We start from the raw sequence: 15,280 nt of genomic DNA on the forward strand, positions 1-15,280 counted from the left end.
ACCTGAACGTAAATGTTTGGGGTTGCAAAATCTAGAAAAGATCATTAAGTGAGGATTACACATAGAAAAAAGTCATATCCGGGCACTTCACAGACACACACAGACACCAAACACTTTCCTCACTTTTAACAGGGAGAAATCACCCTCTGGACCATCGACTGGGAATGAAGCTAAAACTTTGGACTGTTTGAATCAGTAACTACAGAACAGACACATGCAGCTCTGGAACCAGATATACCTGCAGAATTATAACAAATGATTTATGTATGTATATATGTATACATATTTCTATAAATGTATGTATCTATGTAGGTATGTATGAATATCTCTGTGAATGTATGTATTTATGTATGTTTCTATGTGAGTATATTTCTATATATCCAAGTTTATCCATATGCATGTATATACATTTCTGTTGATCTGTATGTATGTATGTTTCTATTGACAATCTATGTTTCTATACATGTATTTTTCTATGTATGAATGCCGTCTGCATCCTCCGTCCACGTATGTTTGTACGTATGGATGGTGGTAGGTAGGTTGGTTAGTTAATGGGTGACCCTGTTAATGACCCTCGCAGTGAGTGTGCAAGGTTGTTTGTCGGTATGTGAACCTGTGATGGACTGCTGACCTGTTCAGGGTGTACCTCGCCTTTCACCCAATGGCAGCAGGGTTAGGCTCCAGCCCACTGAATTGGGTTAAGCAGGTATAAAATAAAAAAATGGATGGATGGAGGCTGAGCTACTGACTTCCAGTATAACTTTATGGTTAGAAAGGGTGTTTGTGAAGAGTTAAAGACCAAAATCAGTGATATTTATACACTTTTTATGAAATTAGGAGAAGAGAATCTGAAGTAATTTAGGCCCGTTTGTCTCTGAGATGATTACAGACTTAATGGCTTCATGTTAACACGTATGCAATGTTGGCCAATAAAATCGCCTAATGGAGGAACATATCAGGCGAAGAATGTCAGTCCAATGTTGTGGAGCTCTGGTGTGTGCGATTGTTCACACGAGCAAACTGACATCTATCAGATAAATATGATTTAAACAACCTATTGTGGTTCCCTTTAACCCAAGTGAGGTAAGACACCAAGAAAAGAATAATGTTACCAAATGTTTATTTACATAAATCATACATACCCGACACAAATGCCATCCTAAGATCACTAAGAACTTTTGCTTATTTTACATGGATCAAAGGTTTTTAGGGTTACAGTTTGTGTTGACTACTTGTAGTGACTTGGAAAAAAAATTATTACAAGCACACAATACATTTTCACAGGGCTTTGAAAAAAAAAAAATACTAAGACATGACAAACATCTGAATGATTCAGGATATTTAGATATGAGTAAACTGCTGCACTTGAGAGGACCTATAGGTAAATATTTGGTGTTTCAAATCATCCTCAGGCGCTTTCATTTCTACAGGTCTGTGGTTTGGTTATTTAACGGCAGAAGACTAACAAGAAGGAATGCAGAAAGAAACATATCGACTCCTGCAAAATAAAAATGGACAAAAAGACACAAAGCGCAGTATACCTTCCATATGTGGAAGATTTAGAGTTTGAGCCTTGCTCTGGAATGACTTTCCTTTAACACGTCGAAAAGCTCTGATGTCCACTTCAGAGTTTATTCAAACATCACCACGAAAACCTGCCGACTGAATAGGGTCCCTCCGGAAACCGTATAGCACAGAAAACATAACATTTCCAATGGTTCGGTCAACATGCCTGCATGTTGTTGTGTGTCAACTACAGCTTTAGTCTCTTACTTTTAAATTAGGTACAAAATTCAGAGTGTAAACATTAGGAAAACTGAAATGCTCTATCGGTCATCAGCGTGGGAACATTGGCACAGGTGAACTTTAAACCAAGTCAGACATGTTGGGGGGGGGGGCAAAACAAAAACAAAACATAAACAGGCAATAGAAATTACATGTCTATTCATCCATCCATTCACCCACCTCCAGAAATAAATCCAACAACAGCAGAAGTCCTCCTCTGTGCGCTCATGTGCACAGGGAGTTGAAACAAATACATTTAATATTGCTTGTTGAAATTCAAATTTAATCTAAAAAGAAATGATATATCTTGTTCATAAATTTTTTAAACAGAAACAGCAGGTTTAAGTAAACAGAACACACATGGACACATGGTTAGCATCTCACAAAGAAATGGGAGATCATGGTGGCCGTTTCCAGTTTTCTAACGGTTTACAGCTCCCCTTGGTGGCAAAAGGAAGCATAAACAGAGTAAAGCAGTCTGGCTCGGCTGCTCAGCAGCATCAGCCTCATGAGGCAGCCGACATTCTTCCTCAGCAGGAGACATTTCTAGACAAGTCCATCGTGTTCCTGTTAAACCTCAGTAGAGAAGAGAAGGCTCTGACGTTTGCTGTCAGGTGCTGGGATGCCCTCCAGCTGAAGGAAGTAGAGAAGGACTTGAACCTACAGAGAAACACAAGCAGTTATCCAACCCTCACTAATTCCCATCTGACTCATCACCATCATAACAAGAGTTTTACCTGAGCCATGACCTCGAGGGACCAACTGTCATTCATGGAGATGGGCTGGGAGCTGTTTGAGATTTTGCTATCTTTTTCAGAGGGTCGAAGCAACGTGGGACCAAAAACGGTAGCAAGGTTGTGCAAAGACATCTTGTTGATGCTCTCATTTTCAGCCACTCTGTGGAAACAAAGCAAATACATTAACAAAAGAAAAAGACCTGCAGATACTCCCAAAATTCCTCCCAAAACAGAATGCAGATGAAAGGTTCACGTGAATCATTTTACTTCATGTCAGCCTCCAAACATTAAAGTTAGCCTCTGTAATTTCTTCTGAAAATCACTAAATGCTAAGTAAATATATGTTTTTTCTTTTTTTAAATCGAAAATATATAGTTACTCATTAACAAACATACGTGTGTTTTGTAAGATTACTAATCAGTGCTATTACAGTTGCTCATTATTGTCAGCATTTACCCTTCTAACCACTGCTACAATCCATCATGTTCAAACTATAGATCCATCTTTCTGTGTACAGGACTACAGCTGATACAGCAGACACACACGGGCCCAAAAATGTGTTTTACAGGGAATTTTATTTCTTTCTTTTTCTACCTTTTTAAGTGGTCAAGCAGAAAGAGAAAGGTCACCAGGTTAGGCTCTGGTAGAGACAGCAGCAGGTTGAGCATGCAGCTCTCCTTGGCCACACTGTCCGACAGAGCTGTGAGACAAATGCACACGCACATTTAAAAGGAAGCGCCACACAAGTGTCTTTGTGTGGATCAATGACAAACGCAAGTAAAGCACTTTGTGGGGTTAACAAGGTTAAAAAATTTTTTAAAAAAGGGTGTGTGACTGACCGATGCCTCCGGCAAAGTTGGGGTACAACTCATCAGTGAAGAGAGGCTCCGGCAGCTCACGGAAATACAGCTTCAGCGTTCCCGCGATGGCATTTACATCCATTTCGCTCATCATGATAGACACGTCCTTATTGTCTGCGGGGCACAAGAGACAAGCTGCAGAATCAGCATTTCTGAGCAGGGTGTGAGTCGCGTCTGCCTGACTCCACTTTAACCAGGTTTGACAAAGCAGTTTAACACAGAAATCAAGTGAACACTGAGCTCACTTGAGTCAAAGGCAGCCTTTAGCCCCTGGATGTCAGTGGCAACACCAGACACTCTGTAGATCCCCACTTCCTCCATCCCTCGCCGCTCTATCTCCTCTACACATTGGCGAACGATGAGTGGGACCTTGGAGCGTTCGCGCCTAATGACGACACGGTAAACACGGTTTGAAGAGGCAGCTTACAAGTTAACAAACAAAAAAAAGTACTGTCAACACATCAGATCATGGCTGATGTAAATGTAGCCTGCTGTCTGTGCCTGTCAGTGTCAATGAGCGCCATATCTACACATTAAGATAAGAGTAGTGTCAGCAGGCCATTTTCATAGATAATATTCTTATATTTCTCTCAGGAAAAAGTAGATTTATACAAATCAAATTCTGCTATATGGAGGACAATCAGAAATAAATACAAAAATAAATTAATATGGTAATAAATATGACTAAAAGATATTTTTCAGCATTCATTTTAAATTTAATTAATATAAACTTATGCTAATGGTCTTATTAGTTTACTTTGCCACTAATTTTGAAGGACTAAATAGATCCATATGATGAAAAGGAAAATACAGAAATAAACTTAGGAATAAGAAATTAACAAAGAAAGAAGTTAATAAGAAAGAAAACTGAAAACTGAGTGGCAAAGTAAATGAATAGTTTCATTAACACAAGCCTAAAAGAATGCAGTTTAAAATTAAAGCTGAAAAATGTGTGTATTTTACAATTTATTGAAATATTTTAGTATAAATTATTTTGTTATTTGATTCTAGCTGCTTTTATTTATTATCATATAAACTTATCTATTGATCCATTTAGATATTTTAAGTTGACTCAGTGACACAAATAAATTGGGATAAATTGTATATCAACAACTCACTTTGTGACTACGTTGATCTTCACTCCAAAGACGCCGGACTGTTTCCGTGACGGCATTCGCTTCAAACTGAACTCTCTGCTGGTGAATTTCATGGAAAGCTTCACCTCAATCTGAAACAGGATGGAGGAACCGGTTACTTTAGATGACCGTGTGGTAACGTCAGCTTACACACGGCAATATTCGCCATATATCTTACAGGGTATCCCCTACTGTGAATATCTGGCATGATAAGGTCACAATAATGTTAAAAAAAGAACACATTTTCACATCAGTATGACTCTAAAGCTTAGCTAGCATTAGCGAACACAAGCTAACAGTCAAACCAGGCTGGTGTAAAGCGTTTATTTATGTTTTTATGCGTTCACATCGTGAATAGCGGTTATAATTCGTGTGCCTTAAAATTTAAAATCAAACACAAATGGAATAGATACTATGATAATTGTTGTAATATCTTATTCAACTAAACTTTTATTTTATTTATCCTAATCAGGGGAGAAAATAAAATTTGTCTACCACAAAAAAAAAAAATCTACTCCTGAGATGGAAAAATGATTAATATTGTGAAATATCTGAAAGTGGCATCTAATATGAGATGAAATGGATAATCAGCTTATCCAATAAATTTCCTGTCTGCATCCACGTTTGACACGAAAACACTGCCTCTTCTGTTCAGGTAGGTGAAAACACGTACCCCGTTCATGCTGATGACTGTCCTCTGCCAGTCTTTATTTTGCAGTGTCTGGGGATCCAACTAAAAAAATAAATCAAACAAAAAATGTTAGCATTCTTTACCTATAAGGGTTATCATCTTCAATCGAATCAGAGAATCCACTAAAAAATGGTTTCAGAAGCCTCACAAAACAAAGAAAAAGCCACGAAGCTCTCACTTGTACGTGTGATCTAATTGTCATGTGATGAATAAACCACCAGCTTTCAACAACAGTGACCAGACGTGACTAATGTCCTCGTTACTAAGCGCTGCGATTGTCCAACATGGCAGATGTTCTTTCACCCAAGAAACCTTCAAATCTCTTCCAGATAATCCTTTATTCAGAGAAAATCTACTTACATAATACTTCTTTTTATCACAAATATAGAACAAAAAAACACAATCAAATTTAAAAAGACATCTGAGCCCCACAGAAAAACAACCAAAAAGATTTTGAATATCTCCAGAAAAATCAGCAGACTTAAATTTATGTAGGTTTAAAGACATTCTTCACAACCTGACCTGTTAAAAGCTCAGTTTCCATCTCGTTACCTTAGGTTTGAGCAGACTGCTGCGGACTCTGTCCCACAGACGCGCCCCTGTACCAGGTGGCTTCTTCGCAGCCACGTCTCCCTCTTCTTCTTGCCTGTTGTTGGCCTGATCAACATTCTCCTCCTCGTTAGGATTACTCTCACTAATTCTTTCCGGCATGAGTGTTTCTCAAACGTTACTTCCACTGACCCACGGAAAACAAAGAAAAGAAAGCAGCACTGTTCTAGAAAGATAACTAGTTTGTAAACCTCTGCACTAAGAAGCGCGGCAGGTCCTCAATCCCTGCATAACGAGCCACTGGTTACGTTTCGGTGAATCTTGATCATCTCTGGCTCTTCACAAAAGTTTCTGTGACATCCTCTCGCCTCGTCGCTGCCAAACTTTTGAGTTCTTTAACTCCAACGGTAGTCAGCAAAGGAACAAAGGTGCACAGCCGGCCGACCACGCTCGCCTCTGTTTTGTTCTACTTCTCAGATGGATTTGAAGGATTAACTCCTGTGAATCCCTTTCTACCCTTATTACCAACGTGCTCACGCCTGCCAGTGCGAGGAGTGTTGGCTGCTGGCATCCTAGGTAGGCAAACGGGATCCTCTTAGGCCAAGCGCTTATTATAACCAGTGACCTTTAACATTAGAACCAACACGTGCCCCATCCTCTTCATTTATCAGGCATTGTGTTCAAATCCAGGTTAAACACGACATGAGGTGCATCCTAGAGGTTTTTAACCTTGTTTAATTTGTTTGTCTGTCTTAATGCTCTGCTTCCTCTTATTAATATTTATTTTAATGCTTGTTTGATTTAGAGAAAAGGAATAGTGCAAAACACTTGAATTTGTCATAGATACAACTAAAGAAAAGGGAACGAATGATGTGTCTTTGTGGCAGGCTGCTGGTAAAAATGCTTAAGGATGCAATTTAAAATGATTTCTTTGCTAAGTTGTCTGTTATGTTCAGTCACAACACTGGTTCATCCCTTGAGTTTGGTGCCTTTTTTCATGTTTGAATGATCAGTGTTAACTGGTTTAACAAACAAAATGCATTCATCTGAAAATAGTCAGGTGCAAGAACTGGACTGAAAATGAGAGAAAAAGTAGCCAAAGTCAAAATTAAAACTACTGTAGTCCTTCAGAAAGCCTGGAGAATGGTTACTCAACAAAACTTTAAAAGATAACAAGAAATTCTGGAAGAAAACGGGAAGAAATTAGTTTTTTGTGTTAAATTTTAATTATTTTAAATGAGTGCAAATTTGAAACAGTGTTAATTATGTTTATAAGATTTGAGTTGTTCTAGTTGGTGAAAATTTGCTCTTATCGTGTCCTCTGTTAGCTTGGCAAGTTCCCCACTGGTTCCCATTCTCCAGGCTAATGGCTTCTGATTAATATGATAAGTATCTGACCACCAGCAGCAGCCACATGCTCCGTTCCTCAAAGGCTCCAGTGTGGTTTGACCCACCTGTTGCAAGCAGGGAAATCCCTTCCCTAGCTCATCAACCAGCACTCTGTATCCATCTCCCTCTGTTACGCTGCAGAGCAGTGCCAACAGCTACATTTGGTTAAACCAAAGTCTAATCCACCCTCTGTCACACCGTATCAGGAGGTCAAGCTGAGGTGACCCGGTGGCAGCCTCATGACTCGTTTCTTCTTCAGCAGTAAAAGGCCCCGCAAGCAGGGATTAGTCAACAAAGATAAGATGACATCGTGAAGCAACTGGAATCAATAGACTTAGAAGGAGAGGGCTAATTTCACAGGAGCAAAGATGCTCTTCCTATAAATACCAAACATTTGACATGTGCCATAAGGCTGGTGTAAAAGAGGTCCATTATTCACCAGAAGACACATCAGAAAATGCTTTTGTATCTCAGTGACCGAAGCAAAACGGTGCTAATGGCATTTGAGCCAAAGTAGACCATACAATCTCCAAAGGTCAAAGTGAGATAAACTTAATATGATAATTAAATACAAGTTAAAGTTAAGGTTGGCTTACAACAAAATGCAGCAGAAATGCGTCACATGCAGCCAGCAGGAGGTTGTTCAAACTAACATTTACGCTGTTTTCTCAGCTGTGCAGTGCCAGTAGTTTCTAATAACGAGCTTTAAGTATTATTTTTCGCCCACACGTTTTCTGTTTGCTTTCATGTAACAACGTTGTCAATAATTGATGTTAGTTTGGGTCCAAAAGTCTACTAAAAGCTGTGCTCCAACCGGTAAAAGCAACACAGTCCATCCCAGAAACACAAACATGTTTTTCTGTGACTCAGATCTTCCCGACCTTTATTTGCCCTTTGGCCATGATCTTGTCTGTGATCTCTCCATCCTCTTTGCTCTGTCTGGTTTTGTTGTAGCACTTCTCATAGCACAGCAGCCGCAGGGTTTGAGAGCCCTCCAGCTCAATCTCAAACTCCTGGCATGAAAACAGAGCAAAAGGCACGTTAGCTTCTCGGAGCAAATGTGTGGCATTTTTAAAAAAATATTTCTGGGGTAAACTCAGCCCTATGCTTGGCTTTCTTAAAGGCACAAAGTGAGAAAGGACTTAATCTTACTCATTCACTTTCGACAGTCTGCTGTGCATGCTCACCTCATTCCAGCTGGGCTCTGTGGAGTCTCTGTAAACACGTGTCTTGGCTTTGTTGACAAAGTAGCCGAAGGAATCCACCTCCAGGGAGCAGTACAGGTCTAGTTAATACAAGCAGAACTAGTTTTAACGGCTGAATCAAGGTGAAACTAAAACGCGTAAGGATCCACTGTAATCATCAGGTTGAAACATGCTTGCATGGCTCTGCACAACCAGAACACCTGTCTCTCCTTTACTCTTAAAGCTCTGGCATTTAAGTCTCAGAAATTAAAAATGAACCAAGCTGGCTATTTCCCCGACGAGCCTTTGTGACAGTTTTGGTATTTTTTGGGGCAGGCAGTCATTTGAGAAGATAAAGACATAGTTGAGGCGGCTTGTACACAGTGTTTCTGACTAATCCCACTCCAGCTGCCCTCCCAGCTGGCAGACACAGAGTAGTAGAGGGAGAGTGGAGATTGACAGAGGATGATGACACCACATGCAACCTTAAAACTTATCAGTGAAATGATTTCCAATCTGAAACAAAGGAGAACAATGCTTACTTAAAGTCTGCTTGAGCCCCGATGCAGAGTGGACAATGACATTCAGGAAGCCATACAAACCGGAGGATTCATCATCTGTGCACAAAAAGATCAAACAACATTACACAAGTATATGTGACAGGAACATTCAAAATGTGCATCAAACTGCAACACTAAGTAGATCTTACCTTCCTTATTCATGGTCATTGGAATAGTGTGAACAGTTTGCAGCTTCACACATGAGTTAGTGAGCATCTGCAGCTCCAGAGAGGTCAGAGAGAAGCTCTTAAAGCCTGAAAGTCAGAACAGGGGAAAATGTCTTCGCAGCTGCTCTCTTAATGACATCTCACTGTGGCACAAACAATAAAATCAAACTCACACTTCTTCTGCTGCTCTCGAATGATCTCCCTCCACTCTGCTCGCTCATAATCGGAGGAGATTAGAAAGGTGAAACCCTGAAAGACATTGAAAAGTTTTACGTTGTGGTTTCTCGCCTCATCCTGTAACTGCATGCAGCCAACAGCAGAGGGCGACAGAAAACAGACAAAGAAGTTGCTATTGATGGTTCGAGAAAAATCCAACAGCATTTAGCAGCTGAACACTTAACCCTAACTTACTTTGCCGTTTCTGTTGGCCACTCTAAATGCCATGTTAGGGGACATAAGAAGCAGCAGGGATTCTTGCTCTGATAACTTCTTCCTCAGTCGTTCGATCAGCTTGGGTCCTTTGGTCGTCCTCTGTAGAGAGACAGAGTTAACAAAATTGTTCTCTTTACATGCTAATCTTTAAGTTCCTCACTTAATTTTTAATTGACTCTGGAACAAAACCTGTGAATGTCTTAGTGTTTCTGTACTGTAGTTGGTTAAATCATAAACAGAACATTTGGAGTAGGAGGTTTTGTTTTTGTTTTTTTTTGGGGGGGGGGGGGGGGGTGTCGTTGATCACCTTCTCTCTTTGAATGTCATTCTTTATCTGGGAGATTTTTATCTTCATTGCGTCGATCTCCTCGTCCTGGACCAGAGGGATGGGACTGGACTCATAGTCATCGATGGTTTGGAAGGTCAGGTCAGCCAGTGGGATGTACCACTTACAGTCATACTGCTGCCCTTTTCTGGAAAAAGATATGGAATCGATTTGAAAATGGTTGCATTGTCCTACCTGCTCTTTTAGATTCTAGCAAGCTGTGAGACAGCACAAACATTTGGGAGTTACATTGTTCATCTCCTTGTACAACAACTAGCTGCTCAGAAAGAAATTCAGAAGCAGAATTTATAAGTTTCTGGGAGGAATGGCTGCCACTATCCAGCAGGGCCAGTGGACCTTTTCTGGCCACAAGCCTGCATCTCTGACCCACACTCACCCTGCAGTCTGTTTCTTGAGCTTGGTGCAGAGCAGCAGGTCAGTGAAGAGGAAAACGTGACGGAGTTTCCTGGAACCCTCGACCAGCTCCACCATGAACCGATCCCTAAGCAGCTGTCGGTTCTGCCACAGAAAAACACAACACTTCAGGATACACAAAGTATTACAAACCTCATTCAAGAAGAGTTGGAATTTTGTTAATTTCTTTAAGACTTTATTTAGCAGACACAAGTCCAAATAAATTATTTTCAGTGTCTTCACTGATTAAAGTCACTGCATTTTAAAAACCTTTTTAAATTAGATGTCAGCAAAACAGTCTATAACAGTTAGGAGAAAGGAAAAGACAGCGTTTAAGAAGATTCTCCAATGAGCAGATGAACTAGTGACAGGTGAGGGTGTCAGGATTGGGTATAAAAGGAGTTTCCACCAAAGATGAAGTTTTTTTCAAGCAATGATGGTTTGTGGATCACAACTTTGCTAAAAACTCAGTCAAAGAATCATCAATAAGTTCCAAAAATATTTATTAGCATTGTTAAAAGTTTGTAATAAAATCACTTTTTTTTAACATCTACAAAGCATAAGCATTGTCAAAAGATTGAGAAAGGTTGGAAAAATCTCTGTGATAAAGACAAAAGAGACAGAAACTATTGTTGGATACACATGGTTTTTTTCAGCTCGCAGACCGCACTGCATGAGAAACTATTATGCCACCATGATCAATACAGCCACATGGGCTCAGGAGAAGCTTAGAGAACCACCACTGCTTTCAGAAAAGTAACCTGAAACTGCATTACACAAGGAGGAAGCCATATATCAACTCTGTGCAGAAACACAGCCCAGTTCTCTGGACACGAGCTCATCTCAGATGGACAGAAAGACTGTGGACACGTGTTCTGTGGTCAGATGAGTCCACATTTCAGCTGCTTTTAGGGATAAAACTGATGACAGTTTCTACAAAAACGACAAAAAGAGCATCCAGGCTGTTATCAGAGGAAGCTGCAAAATCCAGCGACTGTGATGTAGGGAAGCAGGTGCATCAGTGTCCATGGCATGTCATGTGTGACGGTACCAGCAATGCAGAGGTGGATGTTGGAGATTTGGAGAGACATATGTTACCATCAAGGTGACGTCTAATCCCAGGAGGCAAGTGGTTATTTGAGCAGGAAAATGTCAGACTTTCTGCAGCACCGTGGCTTCATACACTCAGAGTGTGTGTTTGACTGGCCTGCCTGCAGTCCACATCTGTCTCTTACTGAAAATGTACGGAGCATCATGAAGAGGAGACTCAGACAACAACAACAACGGACTGTTGAGCAGCTGAAATTTTGTATTCAGTAGGAATAGACACAGATTCCTCAGTTCAAAAACCTTGAAAAGTGTCCTTAAAAGGAAGCTGATATAAAACAATGGTAAATATACCTCTATCCCAACTGTTTGAGTGTGTTGTTGCCATCAAATTCTCGATTTGCTTCGATTTTCTAAATAAATAAGTCAGTGAAGATACTGAACATTTCCTTATCTGTGATCTGCGTCTGCTAAATAAAGCTCTGAACAAATGAACAATTTGTTGAACAATGAACAGATTTAAGTGAATTAGTTGTAAAGTAAATCGTATCTCGTTTGTCTCAAATATACGTCCACAAATATCAGTGTTATACAAGTTTAAATTAATCAAAGTATCAGCGAGAATACTGCACCAGATCTGATGAAAGCAGTGAATGGTTTATATGACATCCATATCAATTTTGTGCCTACTGTTTCTACTATGCATCTTGTTTTGTTGCTCAGGCCTCAGGTTTTTAGTTAAGGAATGGATTTCAATGTCAGAGCCTCTGCTCGAGGTAAAACTGTCCAGGCTGAGGTTCAAGGCGGATGTGATGACATTGAGCTTTTCCTGCAGAAGTGTGCATCTAAATTCTTCCACTGCCCTCTGACCTCTGGTTTTTTACAGCGACTCTGCCCATGTGAGACTCTGCCATCCCACACCAACTACAGTTTGACAAAAACAAGGAAATCACTGCAACCTGGTTTTCCTCTGCTGCTCTCTGCACACTCCAGCGCGGCTCTGGCTTGTTCCAAACATACCGTTGAGGGAAATCGAGCTCGTACAACACTGTCCTGGTTTCACAGAGCCATGCCAGGGTCGCATCCGCTTATTGTTTTGTGACGCAAACATGACCACAAGTCAATAATCCAATGGAAAAATATGAGCTGTCAATACACAGAGAGGCCTCACCCCATCAAACACTGTCCCCTTGTTTTAATCTGCTCTGTAATGAGACACTGAGCTCAGAGGAATGTCGAGGAGATGAAGCAAAATAAACTCAATGGTTTAATGGTCAGGGTAATTACAGGCAGTTGCTTACAAAACATCAACAATGGCAGCAAATTTAGCAGAGGGTTGATCACATACAACAACAAACCCATATTTTAAAGCGATTTTGAAGTCTTGGCTTGTTATCTGTCAATCTCACTGTGGGATTTCAGACTTCCTAGACAATATACAGAAGAATGCTCCCAAGAACTTTCTTTGATTTAATATCCTACCCGACAGTTCCCAGTAAAAACAGGAAGTTCTCCATCAGGTCATCTGATTCAGAGGCCTGTGATGCATGGTATGTGGGGTTTAAAGGGGTAAGTACACGCCCTGTGCAAAAGGCTTGTTAGACAGTGGAGCTGATAAGGCGTGCTGCAGGTCATTTCTGGGAAGCACAAGTTGACACCACGGCAGGGAAGGATGGGAGTGAGCGCAGTGGTAATCGTTGGTTTTCCTGGTTAGCGACACAGAGACCCCTTGCCTCCTGTGTTTGGACTGCTCTGTCACGCGCTTCCTCTATGCTCCACTTCCTTTACGACTACAGCAGACCGGCTGGAATGAGTCAGCAGCAACCTGACTCACACTCTGATCTTATTGCAGCTTCCAGACACCTTGTGCTTTTAATCGTCAAATCTCAAGGTAGGGAGGAAATCATATAATTGTATAATCCTCAATTCCACAAAGCTGCTTTCTAAGTTGGAAGATTTCTAGAGCAGCAAGCAATCCTCAGGTCCTGTTGTCAATAAAGAAAGTCGGTATTTTACCCCATAGCCTGTAGCTTGATTCACTTTGTAGGTTTTAAACATTTGCCCAGCTGTTACTGAACAGATCACCATGAAATATGATAATATTCCTCTCCATCTCTAAGTTAATTTGGAAGGTCTTTGGTCATCCATTGACTCTGTATGTAATGCAATCATCATGTAAGCACTTTTGTGTCATTTGGACCCAACTATGGGTTGTGGCAAAGGAGGAATATACAGTACAAATATAAAACTGTCTGTGCCGGCACACTATTCAAACTCCTGAATTAGATTTTTGGCAAAGAAAACAAGCCCTACCTAAGCTGGTATTTTCCTCTACAATTTATAATCCTCTGTGTTCAATCAAACAGATCATCTGTCCACAGATTAAATTATTTGGTTTGTTCCAGTGGCATTTCAATCTGTGTCTCACCTATAAGAAACTAGTCAGTTAAGAAAGAACATCTTGGCAGTGTGAGGAGGTAAAGTGCATTTGTTTCTTAAGTTGAGCTGAGGATATTTAGTCACCAACCCGAGTCATAAAGTTGTTACAATCATGATAAAAATTAGTACCATAAGCTTCCACACTGACCTCTCCCTTCTTCACAGTCATGGACTGCCTACGAGGTGTGATCTCTTCATTAATACTGGACAGAAAGTTCTGGGAGATGCGCAGGGCGTCCTGTAACAGCAGGTAGTCCGGGTGGCTGGAGGGAGTATGCTTCAGTAAGTCCTTCAACAGAGAAAAAAAAAAAAACTCTCAAATTCAGCCTTGAAAGGGAAATGTTCTGTGTGCGCAGAAGGTGAGGATCCAGATAAACTGACTTACATGCAGAACGAGTGTGCTGCGCGTCACTCTGTCCACAGGCTTGTAGAGAAGAGCTGCAGAGGAAGAAGAGTCAGCTCAACAGGCTTTGTCACAGCTCACCTTATAGCTACTTATAGCATTTTGATGAATGCAGAGGCTGGCTATTCGTTTGACTCAGTACTCACTTTCCAGTGAATTTTTAGCTGACTGGTCTTTGCAGTCCTTTGTGCTTCTGACTTTCAGATTCTGGGCAGGGAGATGACATCAGAGGGAAGGGTGAGGGACCAAACAAATAAAGAAATCCGCTCATTAAATCAAAGTAACTCCCCCACAGGGCAATTAAAACAATCAGCACCACTGCAGCCGTGCAGCTCTCCAACGCAGATGAAAACTGCCCTGTCATCACTTGTCTCAGGCAGCAGTGTAACATCAAACGCTTCCTGATGCAGTCCTGCTGTATGTGGCGTGACTACATACCTCAGATATCTCTGCAAACTGAGCGTTTGCCTGGCAGCACTTGTCCGCCGTCTCCACAGCAACCTTATAGTTGTCCACAAAGGCCCGGTACACTCCGAGCTGGCTGGCCTACACGGACAGAGAACAGATTAGACTCATTCCATAACCGAAGACGGAGTTCAGTAATCCGTGATAAGGGTTAGGGTTCTTCAATGCTTTTAATCCAACAACAAAAACGGAGGTAACTCCCGTCCATCAGCATCTTGCGTCATTTACTGCATATCTTGTGGTGCAGCGAGACTTTTATCTGGCCAGGAGATGACTCCAGGCAGTCTACTCAGATCCACTGAGCATCAACATTACAGCCGGAAATTACCACCTTCTCTCGCTGCCAGCCTCCTCTTTTTTAACAATCATTAATGATCAAGGACTGACATTTAAGGAGCACTTTAATCAGAATTTGAAATTTGCTGACATGCTGAGAATGGTCAGTTTGGTGAAAAACTGGCAAATAATTTGAATGCTGGGAGGTTTTGTGTTATTTGATGATTTAAAAAGCTGAAAAGGTGGGCCTGCTCCAGTCTATTTTTTAATGTTGTAGCTCAACTCTTCAAAGTGTTCCAAACCAAGCAATTGTCAAAACCTTACAGTCATATCAGCCCATCAGATGCTTTGTATTCCGCTGCTTTCAGACTTCCTTGTTTACTTTGCTGACTTTGTTTCTGCTGCATTCAAGTTAGGTCAG

General features: G+C 40.9%; 1 protein-coding gene across 2 annotated transcripts in view; it reads right to left on the bottom strand.

The window, feature by feature from the left end:
• Positions 1–1,103: 1,103 nt before the first annotated feature.
• The window catches only part of LOC140310269 (breakpoint cluster region protein), a 32,881-nt gene continuing 18,704 nt past the window's right edge, over positions 1,104–15,280 (bottom strand). Inside the window, exons 5-23 of one of the 2 annotated variants that reach the window (XM_072388533.1) lie at positions 14,557–14,664; positions 14,265–14,325; positions 14,101–14,153; positions 13,864–14,004; positions 10,213–10,334; positions 9,798–9,963; positions 9,470–9,589; positions 9,232–9,307; positions 9,041–9,145; positions 8,874–8,948; positions 8,335–8,432; positions 8,029–8,160; positions 5,192–5,251; positions 4,501–4,610; positions 3,628–3,767; positions 3,362–3,496; positions 3,117–3,222; positions 2,523–2,682; positions 1,104–2,445 (exon numbers count right to left, since the gene is read on the bottom strand). In XM_072388533.1, coding sequence (XP_072244634.1) covers positions 2,356–2,445; positions 2,523–2,682; positions 3,117–3,222; positions 3,362–3,496; positions 3,628–3,767; positions 4,501–4,610; positions 5,192–5,251; positions 8,029–8,160; positions 8,335–8,432; positions 8,874–8,948; positions 9,041–9,145; positions 9,232–9,307; positions 9,470–9,589; positions 9,798–9,963; positions 10,213–10,334; positions 13,864–14,004; positions 14,101–14,153; positions 14,265–14,325; positions 14,557–14,664 — 2,058 coding nt within the window. In that variant the 3' untranslated portion in view covers positions 1,104–2,355. The other variant, XM_072388534.1, reaches the window with a different exon arrangement.

Source organism: Leuresthes tenuis, unplaced genomic scaffold, assembly GCF_036924035.1.
Source record: "Leuresthes tenuis unplaced genomic scaffold, fLeuTen1.0.hap1 SCAF_6, whole genome shotgun sequence".
NCBI classification, from domain to species: Eukaryota; Metazoa; Chordata; class Actinopteri; order Atheriniformes; family Atherinopsidae; genus Leuresthes; species Leuresthes tenuis.